The sequence below is a fragment of the Hyperoodon ampullatus genome (assembly GCF_949752795.1).
Source record: "Hyperoodon ampullatus genome assembly, chromosome: 7".
NCBI classification, from domain to species: domain Eukaryota; kingdom Metazoa; phylum Chordata; class Mammalia; order Artiodactyla; family Ziphiidae; genus Hyperoodon; species Hyperoodon ampullatus.
The window spans coordinates 26035949-26059291 of record NC_136920.1 but is presented as its reverse complement, the minus strand read 5'-3'; the positions used below and the strand labels follow the sequence as shown (position 1 = coordinate 26059291).

Here is a 23343-nt window from a genome sequence, read left to right as displayed (position 1 = left end):
CAGGGCCGGACCCTCCGCGGCCTCCTCCGCGGCCTCTCCGAGCCTGGACACTCTGGGCAGGACGCGGGCTCGGCGCGCAGCCGGGACGCTCGCAAAACTTCGCGGAGCGGGGCCGGGGCCGGGGTCGGCCTGGCCGAGGAGGGCGGGGCGGGCGGGAGGAGGGACAGCGGGGGGCGGGGCCGGCGCGGCGAGGGGCGGGGTCAGCGCCGAGGCCGCGGGGGCAGCGAAGGCGCCGGGCAGCGGGAGCAGCGGCCGCGCCATGTGGCTGCTGGGGCCGCTGTGCCTGCTGCTGAGCAGCGCCGCGGGTGAGTCGGGGGGCGTCCGGCGAACTTTCTTCGGGGCGCGGGACGCGGCGGACGGGCTGCGATCGTGCCCCCTCCTCTTGCCCGGGCTGCGTCTCCCGGCGCGGGTGTTCATGGAAGGCGGACCCCGGCGCCGGGCTGGCCGGGACCCCGGCGAGGGGCCGCGGCGGGGTGCGCGCCGTCCTATTGTGTGGGCGTGCGCGCCGGCTTGTGCTGTGTTGTGTGTGCACGGGCGGGGCTTTGTGTGCAGTCCGGCTCTGGGGAGCCCGGCAGCTGCCCTGATTGGGCGTAGCTGGAGAGTTCGTGCGTGTGTATGTGTGTGTGTTGTGTAGGGGAAAGGAGGAAGGGAGGGGAGGGGAGAGAACGCTTCCCTGATCCCATCGTCCCAGACGCGGGGTTCTCCGTGCTGTGCTAGCCTCCCCAGGGCCTCTTTGGGTTCTCTTGTGTGCACCCCCGTGCCTCAGTTTCCTACCTGGACCGCAGGGCGAGCGGTAATCGCCGTTTCCTTCCATTCCTCCCTGGGACTGTGTCTGGTTTGGGCAAAGAGAGATGAAGCAGGGCCGGACCTGGGAATTATTAATCTTTCCCATTGATACTGGGAGCAGGACATTTATTTAAATCATCTGATTACCCCCCACTCGACCTACAATGGCGAGATGCCCTGGGAGAGGATCCGGGCTTCATCTGCCGGCCCTTTGAACCTGGCATCGCCGTAGCGTGTGCATCCTGAGGTCCCCAGGAGCAGCATGCTATTCCAGGGAACTTTTCTGCTGATGTGGGCGCGCTCCGAATTCCAGCCTGGAGCCCTTCCCCTGCCCCTGCCCGCCGGCCACAGCTGTCAACTGCCCCTCCTAGGGTCGCCACGCCCTTGGCCCCTTGATGTTTATTTCTGGGCAGCTGATGCCCAGAAAAGTAGGTGACAGGGCCCAGTGAACTTTCTTCAGCAGAAGCTGGCTTGCCTGATGTCGGTGCCATCCACGTGTCTAATTAATGCCTGATTCTCCCAGATGCTTCTAGTTACTTTCTGTGGAGGTGTCTTTGGTGGTGTGTTTGTTGGGGAAGTGGAGACACACTTAATTCTGAGCTTCCCCCTCCCTGCCAGGTGTGCACTTGAAAAGAGAAATCCTCCTCCTTCCTTGAAGTCCCTGGTCCTGGCCATCCGCAGAATCCACTGGGTAGCCTTCCCCCACTCTCAGACCTATGACATCATCCCCACTCCTGGAGACTCCCGTTTAGATGTCTGTGGGTTTGCTGTGGCTTCCAGTGAGGGTGGAATGCTGGTGGCTGCTGTGGATTTTTAACCAGGTCTGGGTCAGAGTGCCTTGTTTCTCCTGAACTATTGGGCCACCACAGGGAGAGAGCTCCAAGGGCGTACTGGCACTCACGGGTAGGGGTGAATGATTATTTGGAGGCTGTTAGAACAGGCAGATTTCCAGGACATCTCAGACACAAAGACCTGCCTAGATTCATGCTCTCAATTTGCATTGCCCTGGTGTGTCCCCTGATAACACTCAAGCAGGACAGTCTGGAAGCCGGGTCTTGTGTTTGTCCTCAGAGAGCTGCTTGAGGCCCAGTAGAAAGTGTTATTTATTGCATCTCCCAGTTAGTACTGGGTTGCTTTGGTTGAGTCTCCAACTCTGTAAAAATAACCCTAAAGTTAACTTTGTCCTTCTCTGGTCAGCACGGGTTACTTAATATGTGTGTGTACGTATAAAATAGGGCTAAAATAAATAAAATAGTCATAATGGGGAGGGAAAAATGGAGGGGGTGAGGTCACAGAATGCCTAGCTGTCCCAGGTGGTAGTTTTCTGTTATCTGTTATCTGTGGTCATTGAGCTTGTGTGGTTTTGTCTCACCTTTACAGTTAGTTGTTGGTTTAGAAACTCCTAGGCAGGTTGGGGTGTGTGCATTCTTTCCTGTTATATTAAGCATCATCCTTCTATCAGGGATTCTACTTTGACCTGAAGTGTTACCAGAAACAGGGCTGGTCAGTTTTCCTGAAGCCTGCATGGCGGTTCAGTTTGGGGTTCATAGTGGGCCAGGGACCCTGCCCTTCTATCCCATATCCTACAGCTCGATCCTCTTCGGGGAAGCTGATAGAACAAGAGAGATTATAAAAGCTGGTGCTTTTGACTTCTGTCTTCTTTTGATAATCTGTAAAGAAACCTGGGGTCAGAGTGGAGCCCTAGTCTGAGTTCCGGGTCTTTGTAGCTCTGAAAGGCCACTGACATTTCTAGAGCAATCTGGAGGCCTTTGTTTTTCAGGAACCTTCTCAGACGCCTTCATGTGTTTGTGTATGTATTTTTCTTCCTTTGTTTTTATTGTTTGTGTTAGGGAAGTGAAGCATCGATTTTGACCCCTATTATTTTTTACTGTAGCCTGTGAGAAAGGCTCAGCCCATCTGATACCCAGCTTTCCTTCCCGTGGTGGGCTCGGTGGGTTTACATGCGTGGATGGTGAGGCATGTCTAATGGGGGCCAGGCCCTGAGGGGGTCAGACAGCTCACCTCCTTCCTGGCTGACCTTTTAGGGACTCCCTGACATTATCTGTGAAAAGGCTTGATTTCCGCCATGTGTACCCAGGAGTGTGGGTGTTGACCTTTTCTCCTGGAGAGATCTGCTTAGTGGTGTGAGCCGGTGGGTTTTATTATTATTATTGTTAACGAACTGAGTCCCTTCGTGCAGCCCAGGCTGGTGGATGAGGCCGTGTGCACCAAGTACAAATAAACACACCTTGTTGCTTTTCGTCTTCAAAGAGATGGATGAAGGCTCCCTGCTGGGGTGTGAGGTGTTTTTTCCTGACAGCCCACTTAGGCCTTTCACCTTGTGATAAGTGAGGGAGAGACAGGGATATGAGCCAGTAGGGGAGGAAGGAGGGTACATTCTGGGCCTCCAAGACTGGTTTAGATGCCTCGTTGTCAAAGTCACCTGGGTAACTTGAAAGTGGGCTTGTATCATCACTTCTGTGAAACAGTTTAGAGAATTTGGGGATTAGGACGGTTTCTAATCACATAATCTATGAAAGTCATGGCCTTTTCAACCTTGCATCTTTTCATGGGCAAGGAGAGGAAAGGGAACCCAGTATTTCTGGACTGTCTCCTGTGTATGAGGTGCTTTGCTTGCCATTGAAACACATGATCCCGTTGAATTTTTCTGATAATATCATGTGATGGGAAGTCATTTTGTGGCTCCTGAGAGGTCCTCTGTGCCCAGGGTGCCAGATTCTAACTCAAGTTTCTCTTGGGCCACAATCTGGGCTTTCCCCCCTGTTTCTAGACATCCTTCCATGCCTTTCCCCCAAGTGCTTTCATGAATTAACAATCCATGAGCTTGTTTCCATAAACAGCCTCCCTTCCCAAATCTGTTCACTTTGCAGTCACAGCAGCTGGTATTTGTGATAAATACATAAAAATAAATCCCAGCGACTTCCCTGGTGGCGCAGTGGTTGAGCATCTGCCTGCCAATGCAGGGGACATGGGTTCGAGCCCTGGTCTGGGAAGATCCCACATGCCGCGGAGCAACTAAGCCCGTGCGCCATAACTACTGAGCCTGCGCCCTAGAGCCCGCAAGCCACAACTACTGAGCCCGCGTGCCACAGCTACTGAAGCCCACGTGCCTAGAGCCTGTGCTCCGCAACAAGAGAAGCCATCACAGTGAGAAGCCCACGCACCACAATGAAGAGTAGCCCCTGCTCGCCGCAACCAGAGAGCCCGTGCACAGCAATGAAGACCCAACGCAGCCCAAAATAAGTAAATAAATAAATAAAAATAAAATGAAATAAATCCCAGTCCTTGAGTAAAAATGGAACTTTCAAAATAGCACCCGTATTTTTGCTCTGTGCCTGGGAGAGGCACGCCTGGCATGGAGTTAACCACTGGACACGGTTCCATTTCTTGACCTGAGTTGTAGTTACATGGGGGTTTGTTTTCATTCATTAAGCTCAATATTTACATTTCCCCTTTCTTATATGTTTATCGTATTTTACAATTAAAAAATAAAAGATGCTATATACCATGGATGACTCAGAGTGATTGAACTGTTTTTAGCTATGAGATAGCCCTGGGGGCAAATCTGTTTTTGGCTGTGGAGTTGTCCAGTTTGTTCTCTTCCCCTCTTTCTTTCTCTCTTTGGAATATTTTGGAATCACATGGGCCATCCTAACTGTACAGCTATTTTTGCCTCTGCCTCTACCTGACAATTGGGGAGATTTTTAAGATGACAGCTCCTGTGTGTGTGTGTGTGTGTGTGTGTGTGTGTGTGTGTCTGTCGTCTTTCTTTCATTGTAATTGTTGTGAAAGAATCTACTTTCTTGGGTCCTGAGGAGCGCCCTTAAAAATGTTTACTGGGAGAACATCTGAGGATGCAGCATTTGCATGTCACATCTGCTTGATGTTTGCTCTTGCTTACAGGATACGTGGACTTTTGTGACACGGTAACTGCCCAGTCAGAGGCATGGCAAATGTTTATTTCAGGTAGGATTGTTAGGGTTTCTGGAGATGGCTGCAGGGATGGGGTTAGTCTAGGGAAGTGTCTCCGCCTCCGTGCTGTTGATATTGGGGCCGGAGAGGTCTTTGTTATGGAGGCTGTCTTGTGCATTGTAGGATATTTAGCAGCATCCCTGGTCCTTGATGCCAGTAGCAGCCTCCCCCAGTTGTTACAACCAACAAGGTCTCCAGCTGTTACCAAATGCCCCCTGGGGGCAAAAATCACCCCCACTTGAGTACCCCAGTTGAGAGCCCCTGGTCTGGTGTGAGTGCCCCCTCACCATACATCTTGAGCATTCTGACTGCTCATCCTGAGAGTGTCTTAGATGCAGGGGTTCAGGATGGCATCCTCCTCCCGAGGGTGTCTTAGTCATCAGGTTTCTGCTTTCTGTTTCTGCAACCCCACAAGTTCAGTGTGAAAATACATTTTTATGTAGAAACACCCTCAGCACTGACCTTTCCCTCCCGTTTCCCTCTTGTGCCATAGTGAAAGCGGGTAACGTTGGAGATTGTGGAATTGGTTCCCTTGGGAGTAAGGCTGAGAAAGCAGGTAAAAGGCAGGTGGCGGGGGCTTCCCTGGTGGCGCAGTGGTTGAGAGTCCGCCTGCCGATGCAGGGGACACGGGTTCGTGCCCCGGTCCGGGAAGATCCCACATGCCGCGGAGCGGCTGGGCCCGTGAGCCGTGGCCGCTGAGCCTGCGCGACCGGAGCCTGTGCTCCGCAACGGGAGAGGCCACAGCAGTGAGAGGCCCGCGTACCGCAAAAAAAGAAAAAAAGAAAAAGAAAAAAAAAGGCAGGTGGTGGGTGACACCAGAAGCCACTCGATTCCCTGAATAAACTGTTAAGCTCGGGAGGCTCACTAGCGCAGGGAACTGGAGGAGAAACTATCTGAAAGTTTGCCTTGGGAGTTGCGCGTTGAAATCTTACCCTGGAAGTCCCCCTGCCTCTGCCCTACAGAGCAGTCATTGTTCCGCTCAGTTCCCATTCCCTCCCCGTGATTCCCTCCCCCTTCCCATCAAAAGCTTTTATAACTTGAGTTCCTTCTGCAGGTGGGCGGGAATGGTGGGGGGGCGGAATCCTCTGTACTAGCAGCCAGTTGGTTTTGGAGAAATTCTCATCTTCTGCTTTCTTCTCTGAAGTCTTTGGAAAGTTACACTCTGCGTCACTTTGTAACTCTTGCATTCCTTTAAGACACTTTGCCTCGCAGCTGTCCTTCTCCTTTGTCCTTCTCCTTTGTTCGGTGGCCAGTCTTCCCTTGGGTTTTTTGCTTCCTCCTCTCTTCAGACCAGCGAAGTGCATTGTCTGCTGCTGCCTTCTTTTGTGTGTGAATTCGCGGGAAGAAAGGATGTACCAATAGAGGGGCGCTGGGTTTGAAGGGGAGAAGTGCTCATTATCTTCCCTCAGGCACACGAGCCTCAATCACGCCGTCTTTCAAAAGGCTTCTCCAGGGAAGAGCCCTAGCTTCCCGAGCAGGCGACCCTTGTTTTCCCTTTTGTCTCTGGGTAACTCGAAGACTCTTCTTGACTCTTTATTTGGCTGTTCACTAGTGCGGTACCAGCTCTGTGCTGTAGGGGGGCAGAGCTGTGTAGAACTTGTTCTTGGCCCTTGAAGAATTAAATGAGCCAGTGAAGGAAATGGGATTGTTTACCTCTGTCGTGATCTGGGGAGGGCAGAGGCACTTCTCCCGAAAGTGAGGTTTTGGAGGTGTTTCTAAATGTGAGATATACTCTTGGATGCACAGCCTTCGTGGGAACAAAGCTGTGTGGATGTCACAAGGCCTTGGCAAACGTGGATATCTGGTCATTGAGAATATTTAATGGATGGGTCATTCTTTTAAAAAATTTTTTTATTTTTATATAATTTTAAAGGTTACTTTTCATTTAAAGTTATTACAAAATATTGGCAATATTCCCTGTGTTGTACAATACATGGTTGAGCCTGTCTTATACCCAGTAGTGTTTGTATCTCCCACTCCGCCACCCCTATATTGCCACTCCACTGGTAACCAGTAGTTTGTTCGCTACATCTGTGAGTCTGCTTCGTTGATGTTATATTCACTAGTTTGTTGTATTTTTTAGATTCCACATATAAGTGATGTCATACAGTACCTATCTTTCTCTGTCTGACTTCTTTCACTGAGTATAATGCCCTCCAGGTTGGATGGGTCATTCTTGATCAGATTTCAGAGGTGATGACACATGTCCTAGCTTGCTTCTTTAGCTTTAGCTATCCAAATAAAATGTTGGGGTACATCTGTTGGTGTTCTAAGGCTCTTCTAGCTCTAGGCTTATGAGATTCTCATGAGACATTTCTTCTGTGGCTTTAGGCAACAACCTTCTTATCATACTACCTACAGACACATATATGTACATACTACATATACTGTATATGATAAATATGTGTATATATGTATAATATACATATCTTGGTATATGTATATATATACACACACACATATCTTGGTGTATGTATATATACATGTCTTTATATATATATCTTACCTCTTTTAGTCTCTAATCCTACTAGCTTGTAAACTCCTTAAAGGCTAGGATCATTGTAAATATATATGTCATATTTCTTATTTCTTTTGCGGGGTCTAGGAGTGTAATAACGGCTACCACTCACGGGAGGGTTACTCTACCCGGCAGGGTGCCAAGACTGTACATGTATCATTTTGTTGTAACCTTCCTGAATTAAAAACATTACAAAAATAATGCATCGAATATATGCTCACTATAAAAATTTCAAGCACAATAGAAGTCATTAAAATAAAACATTAAAATCTCTCTTCATCCTGTTTACCTTTCTTTCCTCTTTTTAAAATTACTATTAACTGTCTGGTATGTATCAGTGTAGTCCTTGTGTGCCCCTAGAGTTTAATGAGCTCATACTTGTCTATATTTGTAGTTTTTTGACTTGCTTTTTTTACTTAAAGACTGAGTTTTGTCAGTTCTACTTTGAGTTATCTGAATTGGCCACACCTGCCTCCTGTTGTTTAGCCCTTCCAGTTCTTCCAAAGCATTTGGCCTTTTCACTCAACTTCACTTGCAGTTCACTTTCTCAGTTCGTGAATGGCACTCCTTTTGCCTCTGTCTCAGAAACAAAATGTGGTATGGTTTCAGCTGTTTCTGGATTTCTTCAAGCACCTTCCTTTAAGGTGTTTCGCTTATGCTTTGCAAGAAAATATGGAATTTTAGTCTTTCTCCAATGACAGATATTTGTTTCCCTATTTTCAAATTTACGCAGTTTCCTTGTCTTTTTGTATAACAATAATTTTTCATTTCAATGCAAAATTTTAGTGTCTTTTACAAGACATTCTGAATAGCAGGTAAATTCAACCTCTTCATTACCAGCAATGCACAGAACTGGATGGAAGTGATGACGCACTTCAGCGGCTGTGACCAGGTTCACCCAGGCACTGCCAGTGACCAATAGATCACAGCATCTGCTTACCCTGTGCTCTCATAAGATGCTGTTGGCTGTTGGGCACATCTTGATATCAGAGATGTTACAGTATTAAAGATGAATTAGGCACATCCTGATTTCGGAGATGTTCCAATACCAAAGGTATGTGTCTTCTTGGCCATCTTTCTTTTAGTTCTTATATAACTACCCATTCTTTTAAAAACAGCTTTAAAAACATCTGGTATATGTCAATACCGTAATTTTTTTCATGCCTCCTATGCTGATGAATTTTATTTCATTTTCACAGCAGTTCATTTAGGTAGGTGGTATGCTCTGCCATTTCAGAGATGGGGAAACTAGAAGGCTAAGGAATTTTCCCAAGCCCACAGCCAGTAAGAGGTGGTTTCAGAATAGTCATGTAGGTCTGCACAACTTAAACCTGTGCTCTCGACCACTGGCTCTACTGCTTTGGCACTGAGTAGACACTCAAGTTCACATGTGTTGGAAGGAGGAGGTGTACTCCCTAGCTTGTGCTAGAGAATTCCATCACTGGGTAGTGGTGTCAGTATTGAGTCCATGCTTATTATGTTGGATAGAATGATCTGTTGGAGAGCCATTGGTCGGGGCATATCTCAAGTTGATTTTATTCAAGTGGCCTGTCCTTGGCCGATTGAAAGTGACATTTTGCTCTTCCCCCCTGTGGAGGACTTGTTGTTATAGGCATTTAAATTAGCCTTTGTAGAGGCTTCCTTTATTAAAAGAAACAATAACAACAATAAACAAATTATTTCAGCACCATGAGACTTGCCTTTGAATATATTCATGATGGAGAATTTTTCCCCCCCTTTGATGGAAATATTTTGTTGGACTACCAACCAAAAGCAATTTCTTTTTGGTCAGTACTGCCCTCAAATAGTGCTGGGTGCCAAAAAGAAGGGCCCACTGTTTATTAAAGTCTAAAAATAGATTTTTAAGGCAGAAATATAGTACTGATTATAATGCCTCATATAAAAAGAAAAATCTAAGTTTTTTCTTTATCACTCTGAGCTTAAGCTTGTATAGTTCACATATGAGAGAACTTTTTCTGAACTAGTCATTGATGTTATTTATTGTGGAAGGTGAAATGTGAATGTACTGTACCAGAAAGAAGTCATAGCTGGCAAGAATTTGCCCCATCTTGTTGCCTCAAACCAAGGGGCTCTCGTGGGCAGCAGGTCCAGTCTTGTGTGGAAGTAACGCTGCAGGTCTGAAAAGCGTTAATAACTACAGGCAAGCCAGAATGAGCCTCAGAATTCCAAACCCTTATTCCCAAGTTCTCTCCTGAAAACTGTTTCTCTTTTTAATGAATCATTGTGATACCAGCAGACTGTAATTTGGGTGAATTTGCAGGTGCTCAAGTCCAACTGTGATTTTCGACAGGCGACATGGTGCAGTCTAAAGACAGGGTTGTCTCTGGCCTGGAGGGAGGCTGCAGCAAAGAGGGAGGGCAGCCAGTTAGCTGACTCTGGAACAGGCCTTCAGGAACTGGGCGCTGGAGGGACATGGCCTGTATGAATAACTTGATTTAGAAGACGTGCGGACCTAAGATGCCAGTGTTCCATGTGGGACACTCGTATGTCTGTTGGCAGAGAGAAATGAAAACATAAATGGTGTGTAACTTTATTGCATTAAAAATCCCTTCTCGTTATTATAAGGCCCAGTGAGGTTAGCTCTAGGGATATCACAAGTACGCTGTCTTTGATGGCCTTACTGGAACATTTTCCTTCAGCTTTTGCCTTGAATCAGGGCAGTGTTCTCCAAGAGTCATTAAACTAATTGGACGTGGCTGAGAGGTGAGCCCTCATCCCACTTGTAGCTCCACAGTCAGTTGAAAAAAAAGCCTCTCAGTTGGTTTGGAAAGTGCTAAATTTAACTTGTTTTTTTTTTTTTTTTTTTTTACATCTTTATTGGAGTATAATTGCTTTACAATGGTGTGTTAGTTTCTGCTTTATAACAAAGTGAATCAGTTATACATATACATATATCCCCATATCTCTTCCCTCTTGCGTCTCCCTCCCTCCCACCCTCCCTATCCCACCCCTCTAGGTGGTCACAAAGCACCAAGCTGATCTCCCTGTGCTATGCGGCTGCTTCCCACTAGCTATCTATTTCACGTTTGGTAGTGTATATATGTCCATGCCTCTCTCTCACTTTGTCACAGCTTACCCTTCCCCCTCCCCGTATCCTCAGGTTCATTCTCTAGTAGGTCTGTGTCTTTATTCCTGTCTTACCCCTAGGTTCTTCATGACACTTTTTTTTTCTTAAATTCCATATATATGTGTTAACATACGGTATTTGTCTTTCTCTTTCTGACTTACTTCAATCTGTATTGAAGACTCTAGGTCCATCCACCTCATGACAAATAGCTCAATTACGTTTCTTTTCAGGGCTGAGTAACCTAAGTGTCCATCATCGGATGAATGGATAAAGAAGATGTGGCACATATATACAATGGAATAACTTGTTTTTTTATTATAAAAATAAGATGGGGGAGTCTGGGGACGATGGAAGAGTGATTAGCAGCATAGGGTGTTTCATCATAAAAAAATCCAAAGCTGTAAAAAACTGTTGCTGCTAAGAGAAGCCAGAACAGAACTGAATGGAAGTTTCAAAAGCAGACTTTATAGAAGTTTGATTAAAAGGTATGACAGGAGGGAGCCCAGCTGGCTGGGGCCTGGCGTAGCAGGGCTGGAAAGAATGGTTTCTAATTACTGTAAAAGAGATAAAGTTGGAAAGAATGACTCGCATCAGGAATGTTCTGTATTAATTAAAGATTGCATTAACCTTGTAAATGTTATAGAGAAACGATAAGCATCTGTGGAACCTGTGAAGGACAGCGGTGATGCAGTAGGGGAAGATTTAGCATGCTCAAAGTTCATTTATGTTGCCCAAGTAGATAATAATGACAATCCAAGAAAAGCTAACAGATATCAAAAATATAATAAGGATGCTCAGTTGTTGAATAAGGAACATACCAGAGGAATTGAAGTGGATCAGGAATTGGACTATATGTTCAGGGAAAGGAACACTGTCCAGCATTGAGGGGGTAATCTCAGGACCTTTGGAAAGTACCCATAAAATGTAACTCAGCCATAATCTTGAACTGAAGAAAGAACTCTCCCATTCTTGTGTGAGTCAAGTTCCCTGAGGCGGGAGGGGGTCTGTCCTGTTCTTTGATGTCCATCTTATTTGTTTTACAGTCCTGCACCTGAGTCAGGGCTTGGCTTAGTGTCTGTCACACAATAGGGTTTCCTGTAAGTTACCTCAAGGCAGGGAGGTGATCACTAAAGATAAGTGACTGTGACTTTGAAGAAGAGAAGCCGTTGAGGGAAGAATGAAATTTAGATGTTGCCCTTTGGTGACACATTGTTTCTTCTCTAGATTTTAAAACAGTCTCATTTGGCTTCAAAGACCTGCAGAGATCTTTACCAGAGACACCTGCGGCTTAAAAAAAAAAAAAAGACAAAAAGAGAGAGGCCTTTGAGAGGGAAATGGATTATAGCAATTGTAAAATCAGGTGATAAATTAGACAATTGGGAGTCTAGCATGTGGCGTATAAACAGGGGTTTCTGACAGGTGAATGAAAACTGCTGTGCATCTTAATTCCATTTGAGGGGAGTTTACACAGTTCACTTAAGGAACATGAGAAGTTACTGCGAGGAAAAAGTGAAAGCAGTTCTCTTATAAAATATCAGTGTTGAAAACATTAAACAATAAGAAAATTAAGGTTATCTTCCGGTCTAATTTAAAAGGAAATAAAAGTTTGCTACTGAAACCACACAAATGATTCAAGGAAGGAAGTGCATCAATCAATATAATCTTAGAGGGAAGTGGAGGGTAATAGAAATACATCAATTATAAGACTAAGTGTACAACAAAATGTCACTAACTCTTGTGGAAAAAAAATTACCCATCTATTCATTGTAAGAGACGTAGTAAAATCCAAAAGATATAGAGTGAAAAGTTAGGGAAATAAAATCCTATATGCAAGGGCTACTTTCGTGGTATCAGATGAGTAATTGCATAGCATTAAGCATTAAAGTAGATAAACAGGGTTACTGCAAATGGCAAAAGTTTCCTTCAACAAGTATCTGATAATGCCATGTAAAAAGACATGAAGAATTAGGAACATAATTAAAGGGTGTTGAAGGTTCTTTGAGATAAGATTAGCAAGTGCTTGCCAAATTTTGGAAGGTTAAAATATTTAGAGAGTACCTAATTTTAATGTTTCAAAGAAAAGGTCCGTGGGAATAGGGAACACCAAATCTAAAATGTGCTGGTGACTCGGCAAAGAGAATCTGCCGTCAGGGGTGGCGGGTGAGACCCGCTGCTTCCTCAGGACACCTATGGGGCCTTTCCTCCACATACCTGCTCCATGGGTTTGTGGAATTGTTTGCTAACGGAAGCTTTGGGGATAAAATCCTCCCTGCTAATGAGACGAGAATGTTGATAAAGCTTGGGCTTATTCTGACACCAGCGTCTGTGGGTGGGAATTTACAAGAGCAGTTTAAGCCCTGCCATATGGATAGAAAAGGAGGCTGCAAAAGTGATTGAGAAGACAAATCTATTTTTGCTTTTATATCTTAGTAAGCATTGATATTATTTAAATTATTAGAAAACATTTTCCTGGTTGAGTATAGTGTATTTGCTCCTTTAAGAAGGTAATCTTGTCATGGGATTATGGTGGAGAGCTTTGCTACTCAAAATGTGGTCTGCAGGCCAACAGCATCAAGCATCACCTGAATCAGAATCTGCATTTAAACAAGATCCTTGGGTGACTCCGGCTCGAGTTCAAGTTTGAGATGCACTTATGGCTCGAGTTCAAGTTTGAGATGCACTTATGTCGTAGCTAAGAATACAGGCTTTCAAGGGAGCCAGCCTAGGTCCAAATCCCAGCTCACTGCCTCAGCTTTGGCCAGGTTTCTTCAACCTTCTGCAACCCACTGTGTCTTCATCCGTAAATAGGGATAATAATGGTCCCTCCCATGTAGAAATATTGTAAGTGAGATAATGCATGTGAGGCTCTTAGCTTTTATTATTGCTCACTAATATAACTAAATGTTGTTTAACATTTAGTAACATATAACTAAATGTTATTTAAATATTCCAGTTTATTGTAAAAATTTGGACAAAAATTTAGAAAAACATAACTTACAGTTCTATGATCTAAAGACTGTTAACACGTTGATTTTCTTTGATTTTTATGTCGTTTTGATCATACGGAGAATATAATTTCATATCCTGATCTTTTCACTTGTGAATGTAGCATTGGCATTTTCCCTCCTTAAGCTGATGTGGGAGAACAAATGGTCTAACATCCCAGAATGGCTGGGTGTATTCTGTTTTTTTTTTTTGCAGTACGTGGGCCTCTCCCGTTGCGGAGCACAGGCTCCGGATGTGCAGGCTCAGCGGCCATGGCTCACGGGCCCAGCTGCTCCGCGGCATGTGGGATCTTCCCGGCCCGGGGCACGAACCCGTGTCCCCTGCATCGGCAGGCGGACTCTCAACCACTGCGCCACCAGGGAAGCCCTGGGTGTATTCTTTGATGTCGGCTGTAAAAATCCTCTAAACCATCGAAGTCAGCGGCATGCTCTTTCACAGCTTGTTTCCTTGTCTATACATACGGGCTGCTGTTCCCTGCCCTGTCTGATTTTACCTGGTAGTCGCTGAGGATCCTTTGAGAATCATGTATGTGAAAACAGCTAGTGATAGATAAAATTCTGCTCACATCTATGTTACTGTAAATGGGTGGTCTTGCTATGTAGGAAAAGCCTAGAAATGTAATTACCCATTGACTCCACAATTCCACTTCTAGGACTTTATCCTGATGGGATGTATACAAAGATTCAGCTATGAGGATTGTGTGCCAGCATTGCCTTTAATGGTGAAAGGCTGGAAGCGAATGCTTCCTAGAAAGGGTGAGTTATCACATCAATATGCTAGAATACTATGCAGACAGTAAGAAGAATACTATACGGACAGTAAGAAGGATGCTCTCCAATATGACATCCACTTGCCACATGTGGCTACTTAAAGTTAAATTAGTTAAGATTAAATAAAATAAAAAATCAAAATCTTCTGTCACACCAGGCATATTTCAAGTGCTCATTAGCCCCGCATGGCTAGTGGCTCCCTTATTGGGCAGCTCAGATGTAGAAAATTTCCGTCATTGCAGAAAGTTCTATTGGATGACACTGCTCCCGAAGAATAATTCTTACATGGAAAGAAAATTCTTAAGAAACAGAATGATTCAGATTTGCAGTATGTGTGTGTTACAAGTTTCCCCTTGGTACTTGGGGCACAACATAGCATTTCTTCATTTTTCTAAATTCCATCAAACCTAGCCCTGATTGCCTTCAGTCACCAAAAGCTAGCAATTTGCTGTAATTCAATTGTTGAATTCTGCAGATCTTCTCAGGACCCCTGGGTGCCTGACCTGGTCACTGGCATTACTATTGCTTTTTGTTCTAAGGCCTGTTGCTTAGCTTTGGACCTTCTTGTCTGCCAAACACTTCAATCCACCCCTTCCCATAAATGAACTCTCCCACACATTTTACAGCAATGATTTACAAGGGCTGCATGGAGAGTAAACCCCTATGCCCCTCCCCCCGTTCAGATGGGTGGGAAATGTTACCTTTGGGGAGAAAAAAGGCTGAAAGCAGACTACATTAGTAATCAATAATAAGAAAACTCTCAATTCGTTTTTGCGCTCGGCTTTCGTCTGGTTTGCAGATCCCAGTGGATACTTCGGAGAGGGCTCTGCGGTGGTGGACCCTGCATCCCCGTCCTTCCCAGCAGCATCAGGCCTCCAGGCACCCAGGCCTCTTCAGGAGCACCCTCCCTGCCTTGCCAGTGGGCTGAACTGATACAGATGACCCTTGCCCTAACTTCCTTGGCAGATGGTGTTGGTGCCCAAGTGATCCCTATTTCTTGCTGGAGTTTTAGCAAATGGTTCTGGCCAGCTTGACTGAGAAGGGTTTCCCAGCTCGTTCCTTCTCCCACAGCTAAATGCAGCCTTATGTCTATAGTGTGTACCCTTGCTTGCTGTCTGGTCTTACTATTGATTTAAGCTATGCCCTTGTTTGTACAGTTTTTCAGAGAAAGCTTCCTATACACCCTTCACAACTCTACTAGTGAATTTCCTTGTCTAGAAAGCTTTCCTCCCATATTCAGTGAATCTCACTTCTTTAAAAAAAATTGATATATGTCTACAGTGCGAAATGATTAGCACGGTAAGGTAACACCCATCGCTTTACATAGTTACAATTTTTTTTCTTGTGGTGAGAACTTTTAAGATGTACTCCTTTAGCAACTTTCAAATATATAATACAGTATTGTTAACTATAGTCGTCATGCTGTACATTACATCCCCAGGACTTATTAAGAATAAAACTGGAAGTTTGTACCTTTTGACCACTGTCACCCATTTCTCTACCCGCCCCCCCCATCCCAGCCCCTGCCTCTGGCAAACACCAGTCTGTTCTTTTCTATGAGTTTGGGTTTTTTAAAGATTCCACATATAGGTCAGATCGTACAGTATTTGTCTTTCCCTGTCTGACATACTTCACTTAGCATAATACCCTCAAGGTCCATCCATGTATTCCAAATGGCAGGATATCCTTCTTTTTTATGGCTGAATAATATTCCATAATCTCACTTCTTAACGGCTGCCACTACCTTGCCTTTGTTCATGTTAAACTTCACACGTGGTATTCTAATTTATTTATGCCCGTTCCCTATACTTGAGTGGTTATTAAACCTCAAAGATTATAAGAGTAGCCTGGGTGTTTCAAAATACATACTTTTTAATTACTTTAAATTCTGGAATCTCTCAAACATCATAAAAAAAGCAAGAATAATATAACAAATGCTAGTGTACCTGTCACACAGATCTATCAGATTTTTAACATTTTTCATATAAATTCAGATTTCTTAAAGAAAACAATATTACAGATACTCTCGAAGACTGTCCCTCATCTCATTACCTTCTCTTCTGCCCAGAGGCCACCACTATCCTCAAGTTGGCATATAGCCTTTCTGTCTCTGTTTTAATCTTTTCCCATATTTGTGTGTGTCTCTCTCCAATGCATAGTATTTTAAAGTGTACATAAGGGCTATCATTCTGTGTGTACTTTTGCAACTTAATTTTTTCATTTATTCTTGTAATTTTGAGGTCCATCCCTGTTGCCACATGTAGATGTGTTTTTTTTTAACTGCTATAAGTATCCCATTGTATGAATATGCTGAAGTTTGTTCACTCATCTCTTAAGACATTTAGGTTGTGACCATGACTAGCCACACTGCAGTGAAAATCCTTGTTCACAGAGCAGGACTTCATAATATTCTTGAAGTAGAACCCTGGATCAAAGGGTTTGCACATTCTCCGCTTGTCTAGATAATGCCAACTTATCCTCTGAAATGGTCCTATCTATTTATATTCCCATTAGTGGTTTATGAGAGCACCTGCTTCCCCACGTTTCTTCCAATATTTGGACTTGAGTTCTTCATTAGTTTTCCCAAGGGCACAAAGTGGTAACTTGCTGTGGTTTCAATGTCCTTTCCCTTGATTACCAGTGAGGGGAGTGCGGTAGGCTGTGGCCAGACCTCCCCGCCTTGTCCCCCCACTCCTCGTCCCCCAGTTGGATGTAGATGGAGAACCGGGAGGACATTCGGCACAGGTGCAGGTGAGAGATGTTTGCTTCTGTGTGGGCGTGGCAAGAATTTCCAGGTCCAGAACTCCAGGCTTTGGGGCTGGGTGATCAGGTCTAATTCTGCTGAAGGGTTGAATGTCTGCTTTCAACATGGATTCTGGAGGCTCCTGTGGCTCAGCATCTCGAAGGCAGTTCTGGGCTCCTCTGTCTTGGTAGGTGTTTTACCCTGTAAGGATGCTGAGATCACTGGACTAAGGGTGCTCCATGGTGAGAAAACCAGCAGAGCACTGGGGAGCCACTCTCTGGACCCCACTTCTGAGGGTGGTGTGGGGGAGTGATGGCTCAGAAGAGAGGCAGGCTCTTGAATCAAATGGTCTGGGTTCAGATCCTGGCTGTGTGACCTTAGGCCAGTTACAAACCTCTCTGTGCCTCAGTGGGCTCTTTCCCTGTAAAAGGGAGGTAATGGCAGCCTCATAGCATTCTTGGGGGGAGTGGACGAGATCATGGATGCAAGGTACTTAAGGCCGGTGCCTGGCACTTCAGCAGCAGCACCACCTGCTTACTAATCCATGCTCTGCAGCTGGGTTTGAGGGCTGGGGATGTCGTTTATGTCCGAACTCCCAGTGCCCAGCCCGGTGCTGGTACTGAAGTGGGGGCTCAGTGAATGGTTGTTGAATGAATGTATGAACTTCTACTTATGTATGAACTTCAGTTTGTACCGCAGGCTATGTTAAGCCTATTGAGTACTGGAAATATTTAAGACCAGGGACGACTGTGATCCTGGTGGTGGTCTTAAAACAGAGATGAGGACTCTTGGTCCACCTGGCATTTTCAGTCCTGAAATGTCTGGTCATCAACCATGAACCTGAAATTAGGTTTTTCTGACTCATTTTCACACTGACTTTGAAAAATTTATTCTTCCCATTTTTTCTCTCCCTGAGATGTTTTCCCCTTGCCTTGTTGGCCTTTCTGAAACATTCAAACAGCTTTTTGTTTGTTTGTTTGTTTGTTTGGTGGCTCTGAAATACCTAAGTATTTGGAGTTCGCACTTGAGCTTGTCTACAAGTTCTAGAGGGTACTCTTCTTCATGACCTAGGACATATTGAAGGGTCAGTACCAAGTTAGACTCTGGAAGGAGAGTCCTGAGAATTCTGGATATATCATAGGTCTGCTGCAAGTTCAAATGGCTCGTCTCAGTCTTTGCCTCTACAGAATCCTGTTTTCCACTTTCAATCGAAGAGGGTGAATACACCCTATGGGGCCATCATGCAGACTAAGTGACTGATGATAATTTTCCATATGTTGGTTCTGCTCTGACTTCAAGGGAATGAACAGCTTGCTTCTGGGAGGTGATCATTAAGTTTCCTGGGTTCTCTGGAGCACCTCCTTTTAAATGAGTTCCTACGGTGAATAAAAGAGCCTCAAAGACTTTGAAATAGAAATGCCCTTCCTCTAAGTACATTTAGAGGAGGACACATGGACTGTTCCCTTGTCTGTTTAAATAATTTTCATTTATATGAGAGACGGAGGAGGAGAGCAGAATGGAATGAAATTGAACTCTCTCTGGACTTGAGTTCTTTGCATACATAAGGCACCATACAAAGGCCATTTAGTGGATCCAGAAACCCAGGGGGATGAGGAACAAAACAGAGGGTAAATGGCTAGCTTTGTAGAATAAATAAATAACAGTGCCACATGGAAAGGGTGACTTGAATGAAGGGAGGGAAATAATGTGGTAAAGACTAAACCAAAGGAAGACATAATCAAAACAACACAGAAGTCAGAGTGCAAAGTTGTAAATGTTAATGGGAGAGCAAAGTAGAGTCGTGTACTGACAGTTAATCAGAATTGTGGGGTGGAGGAAGTGCTGGGCCCCAGAGACAATGGATTTCAATCCCATCGGATTAGAATTTTAATTACTGTCCTTTTGCATTGCCCGGGATTTTGGGATGAACATATTTGTGTGTGTGTGTGTGTGTATACATATATATACACACAGCCCTGTATATAGATGTGTGTGTTTATATACATATAAATATTGCTAGCTTTGGTTCTAGGAAGAAATTCAGCATCGGACATAGGAAGTCATCACACTACATCTGCTTCTCTATTTTAAAATGATCTATTGGGGATGATATCACTGGCTTCTTAGAACAATTACTTATTGTTCACTTACTTGTAAGGCACTGTGGCAGGTACTGATGGATGTACGGAGCTTCCCCTGACTTTAAGTAATTGAGTTTTAGCACAAGAGGGAAGATGTGCACATAGGTCTGAATAAGGCATGTGTGGTCATGTGGAGAGTGATGCAGTCAGGAGAGTGGCACAGACCAGATGCTGCCCGAGTTCAGAGGAGGACCACACTTCTTCCAGCTGCAATGGATACACAGGGATTGTGAAGGAAAGGGTGGGAGTGAGGCTGGAATTTCGGGCTGGTGGGGCAGAGTCCCAGAGGTGGGAAGGTATGTGGTGTATCTGGGGACTCACAAAGATTATAGTTTTGCTGGAGTGTCAACAAGCCATGGGAGATAAAGCTAGGAAGAGGGCATGTCTACTACGAAGACTGCTTCCACTAACTGTCCCAGTTAATGGCGCTTACTGTGTCCCAGGCACTGTGGAAAGTGCTTTACACACATGATTTTGTCAGATCTTCTCAAGATCCCTGTGAGATAGGGACTGTCACCATCATGGCTTGACCTAGTAGGAGACTGACGCTCAGAGAAACAAAGCAACTTGCCTGGACTTGGGTAAGAGCTAGGCTGTGGACCCTGGGCTTTTCCAACTCTAGGGCCCGTGCTTTGGTGGGTGGGGTGGTGATGATGACCAGAGATGCCAGTGAGAGCTTGGGCTCATGTGATCGGCACTGGGAAGGCTTTGCCTTGATCAAATCTGTTTGGAAAGGCTGGGGTTGGCCTTTTTATGGAGGCTCTGGTATGTCTGAGTAAGGACAGCCTTTTCTGGACTGTCTGATGCAGGAAGGGGCCTGGATTTGGAGACCTTGGAGTGAACAGTTTCCGTTGCATGGTGAGAGCAGAAGCTGGGTTTGTAAATTAGGGTAAAGAAGTTGAGCTGGGGATGAAGTGGAGGCAGCCATGCCCCCCTGATGGACGTATTCGGGGGACTTCCATGCTTGAATTTATGGACCAGTAAAGTAATGAAAAGTAAACCAAAAGAGGCTGGACTTCTGATGTTGTCTCACCTACCTTTATTTGATCAAATGAGGACAATGAAAAAAAGAATCACCTTTTGTCAAATCGCCACCATTTTATAACAGACATCAGATTTTAATACAACAATATAGGAGTAGCTCATCCTCAGAACACAGGGTGATCCTTTAAATGGGGTTCGAAGAAGAGCTGCAGCAATTGTTCCTTCAGTTTCTAATTTCGTCGCCGACCACTGAACGCTTCGCAGTGGACCAAGGCGTTCTTGCGATGCGCGCTTGGGAACCGCGGGTAGGGGCCGTCCTGTCCCGAGGTGTGAGTGCGGGGGAAGGAAGCTGGAAGCAGAGGCTGGGGGCAGTGGGAGATGTCGGTAACCCGTGTTCAGGAATGTGGGTGTTTAGGGTTTAGGGAAGGGTTTTCTAGGGAGCCCTGACGATGTTGAGAGGAACTGGGGAGGGCTCCTGAGAACATAGGAGGGTGGGACATGCCGGAGAGACGAGGGAGGGAAGAAAAACGGTGGGGGCAGATCTGACATTTATTTAACACCCGCCAGAGGTGCGTTATGAAAGATCTCTCATGTGATCCTCATAAAAAGTCTCTGGGAGGCAGAGGCACTATTATTCCCATTTTACAGATGAGGAAACTGATACTGCAGGTGTTGGATGTGCCGAAGTCACGTCACAGCCAGGTCGCAGAGCTGGGGTTCACATGCTGTTTGGAACCTAAAAGTTGGCTTATTTATTTGAAGTAACAGTCGTGATGTGTTGAGGCCCTTCTGCGTTTCCCCTTGGGCCTTGTTGGTTGTCTTGTGACTTGGTGACTGTGTCAGGCGCTTATATTCCTAAAGCGCGGCCTCAGCATTTGGTATCTGGCAGACGGGACCGTATCGATGTACAGATTTCCTAAGAGCGTCTGGCGTGCACACCAGTCCCCGGCTCAGCTTCACGATTTTATCCGCAGGCCTGCATCGTGGAATCGTGTGCCTTACCCGAGGGTGGCAGCTGGGGCTCTGGTTTCTCCCCGCCGGGAAACAGGGATCCCCGACATTCAGAGCACCCAGGATTCGAACCCTGGGGCTGCCTCCTCAGTCCAGGCCCATCTCACTGCCGTCTGTGGAGCTTCTGTCTCACAGAGCGAGGCGTGAACCCCCCGGAGGCCCTCCTGGAAAACTCATAATGGAATCTTTGAACATCTGCCCAAGGACGGTTTTCAGATTTTCAGCCATTTTTCTCTTTTAATGGAAGCTCCGTCTGGCTAGGTGGTTAATGGGTCCCAGGTTCTCCCAGGCCACTTACTTCCTAATTTTCAAGCATTATCCATGGAGAAAATCCACCCTGCAGGAGCTTATGCCTTAATGAGCCCCGTCAAAGTCAATCTCAGGTCGTGGGCAGCAGCTTTGATCGTGGTGATGGGCATTTGGGTTCCACCGAGGGTCTGCCCATGATTTATTCATCGCTTCCTTGGCCTCACTGCCTGCCCGGCTGTCCTTGGGAAGGACCCAGCCTCGGCTCCGGGCTCTATACAGCCTATGGGGCTTACAGGGCCTTACGTCTGGATGTTTCTGCACAGCTGGAAGGCAGCCAGATGTTGGAAGCAGAGCTGCATACCTTGGGTAAACCCTTTTCCAGCAGCCCTCGGGGCTCCTTACTGGCAGACCAGCTCTTCCCCCTCCTCCGAGGCATGTGGGGCTCACGTGCCGGAGCACGCTTGCTCAGAGACCCACTGATAGAATATTTACGTCAGTGACTTGGTACCAGGCCCTGGTTGTATGTTTTAAAAGTCTTAATGACACATCAGCCATAAGGATGCTGGCATGTTGGCTTTTGGTTTCTTGCTTGTGGTTTTTGTTTTTACGAGGAGTGAAGAAGTGTGGCCTGATCTCCTGGGAAGGAGGCTGCTGTGTGGGAGAAACTGCTCCCTGGTGTGGCTTGTTGAGTGCCCTGTGTGCCCCTGGCAGCATTCTTAGTGCTTGGCATCCTTGTCTCTTTTTAATCCTCTCACCATCTTCTAGGTGGGTTGAAGTATGTCCCCCCCAAAAAAGATACATTCATGTCCTTACCCCTGGTATCTGTGGATGTGACCTTATTTGGAAATGGGGTCTTTGCAAATGTAATTATTTAAGATGAAATCCTACTGGATTAAGGTGGGCATGCATTCCAAGGATGGATGTCCTTACGAGAAGGGAACGCACAAATGGATACACACAGGGGAAGATGGCCGTGCAAAGACAGAGGCAGTAATTGGAGTGATGTAGGTACAGGCCGAGGAACGCCAAGGATTGCCGGCCACCACCAGAAGCTAGGAGAGAAGTGAGGAAGCATCTTCCCTAGAGCCCTCGGCGAGAGTGTAGCCCTGCCAACAGCTCGATTTCCAACTTCTATCCTCCAGAACTGGGAGAGAATAGATTTCTGGGTTTTTTTTTTTCTTTTGGAAGTATAGTTAATTTACAATGTTGTGTTAGTTTCAAGTGTACAGCAAAGTGATTCAGTTATTTATACATACATATATATATACATATATATTGTTTTTCAGATTCTTTTCCATTATAGGTTATTATAACATACTGAGCATAGTTCCCTGTGCTATACAGTAGGTCCTTGTTGTTTACCTATTTTATATATAGTAGTGTGTATATGTTAATCCCAACTCCTAATTTATCTCACCCCCATCCTCTTTGGTACGACAAATTACCGAAGTTTGTTTCCTTTGTCTGAGTCTGTTTCTGTTTTGTTAAGTAAGTTCATTTGTATCATTTTTTTAGATTCCACATATAAGTGATATCATATGGTATTTGTCTTTTGCTGTCTGACTTACTTCACTTAGTATGATAATCTCTAGGTCCATCCATGTTGCTACAAATGGCATTATTTCATTCTTTTTTATGGCTGAGTAATATTCCATTGTATATATGTACCACATCTTCTTTATCCATTCCTCTGTCAGTGGACGTTTAGGTTGCTTCCATGTCTTGGCTATTGTAGATTTCTGTTGTGTTAAGCCACCTGTTTGTGGTAACTTGTTAAGCAGCTCTAGGAAACAATACAGTAGGAATTACCTAGAAGGGAATTTAGAAGGGCATTAACCCCATTCTGCACACGCACAAACCAAGACTCAGAGATAGTGAGCATTCTGCCCCAGGTCACTCAGCTCGTGTGTGGAGACAGAAGAATGAGGGATTGCATGGTGCTGTGGCCAAGGCTGTGCTTTCAGGGTGAGGTGGGGAATCGCTGCTGCCCATTATCTGGGTCACCTTACTGAGCAGTTAGGACTAAGAGGGAGGTCACTCAGTTGCAGTGTAGA

The 23343-nt window shown here is 45.5% G+C and overlaps 1 protein-coding gene across 3 annotated transcripts in view; it reads left to right on the top strand.

The window, feature by feature from the left end:
• Positions 1 to 259: 259 nt before the first annotated feature.
• The window catches only part of LDLRAD3 (low density lipoprotein receptor class A domain containing 3), a gene marked incomplete at both ends in the record, with an annotated part of 261319 nt that continues 238235 nt past the window's right edge, over positions 260 to 23343 (top strand). For all 3 annotated transcript variants that reach the window (XM_079708560.1, XM_079708559.1, XM_079708558.1), the window contains one exon: positions 260 to 305. In XM_079708560.1, the coding sequence (XP_079564686.1) occupies positions 260 to 305 (46 nt within the window). The remainder of the gene's footprint in view (positions 306 to 23343) is intronic.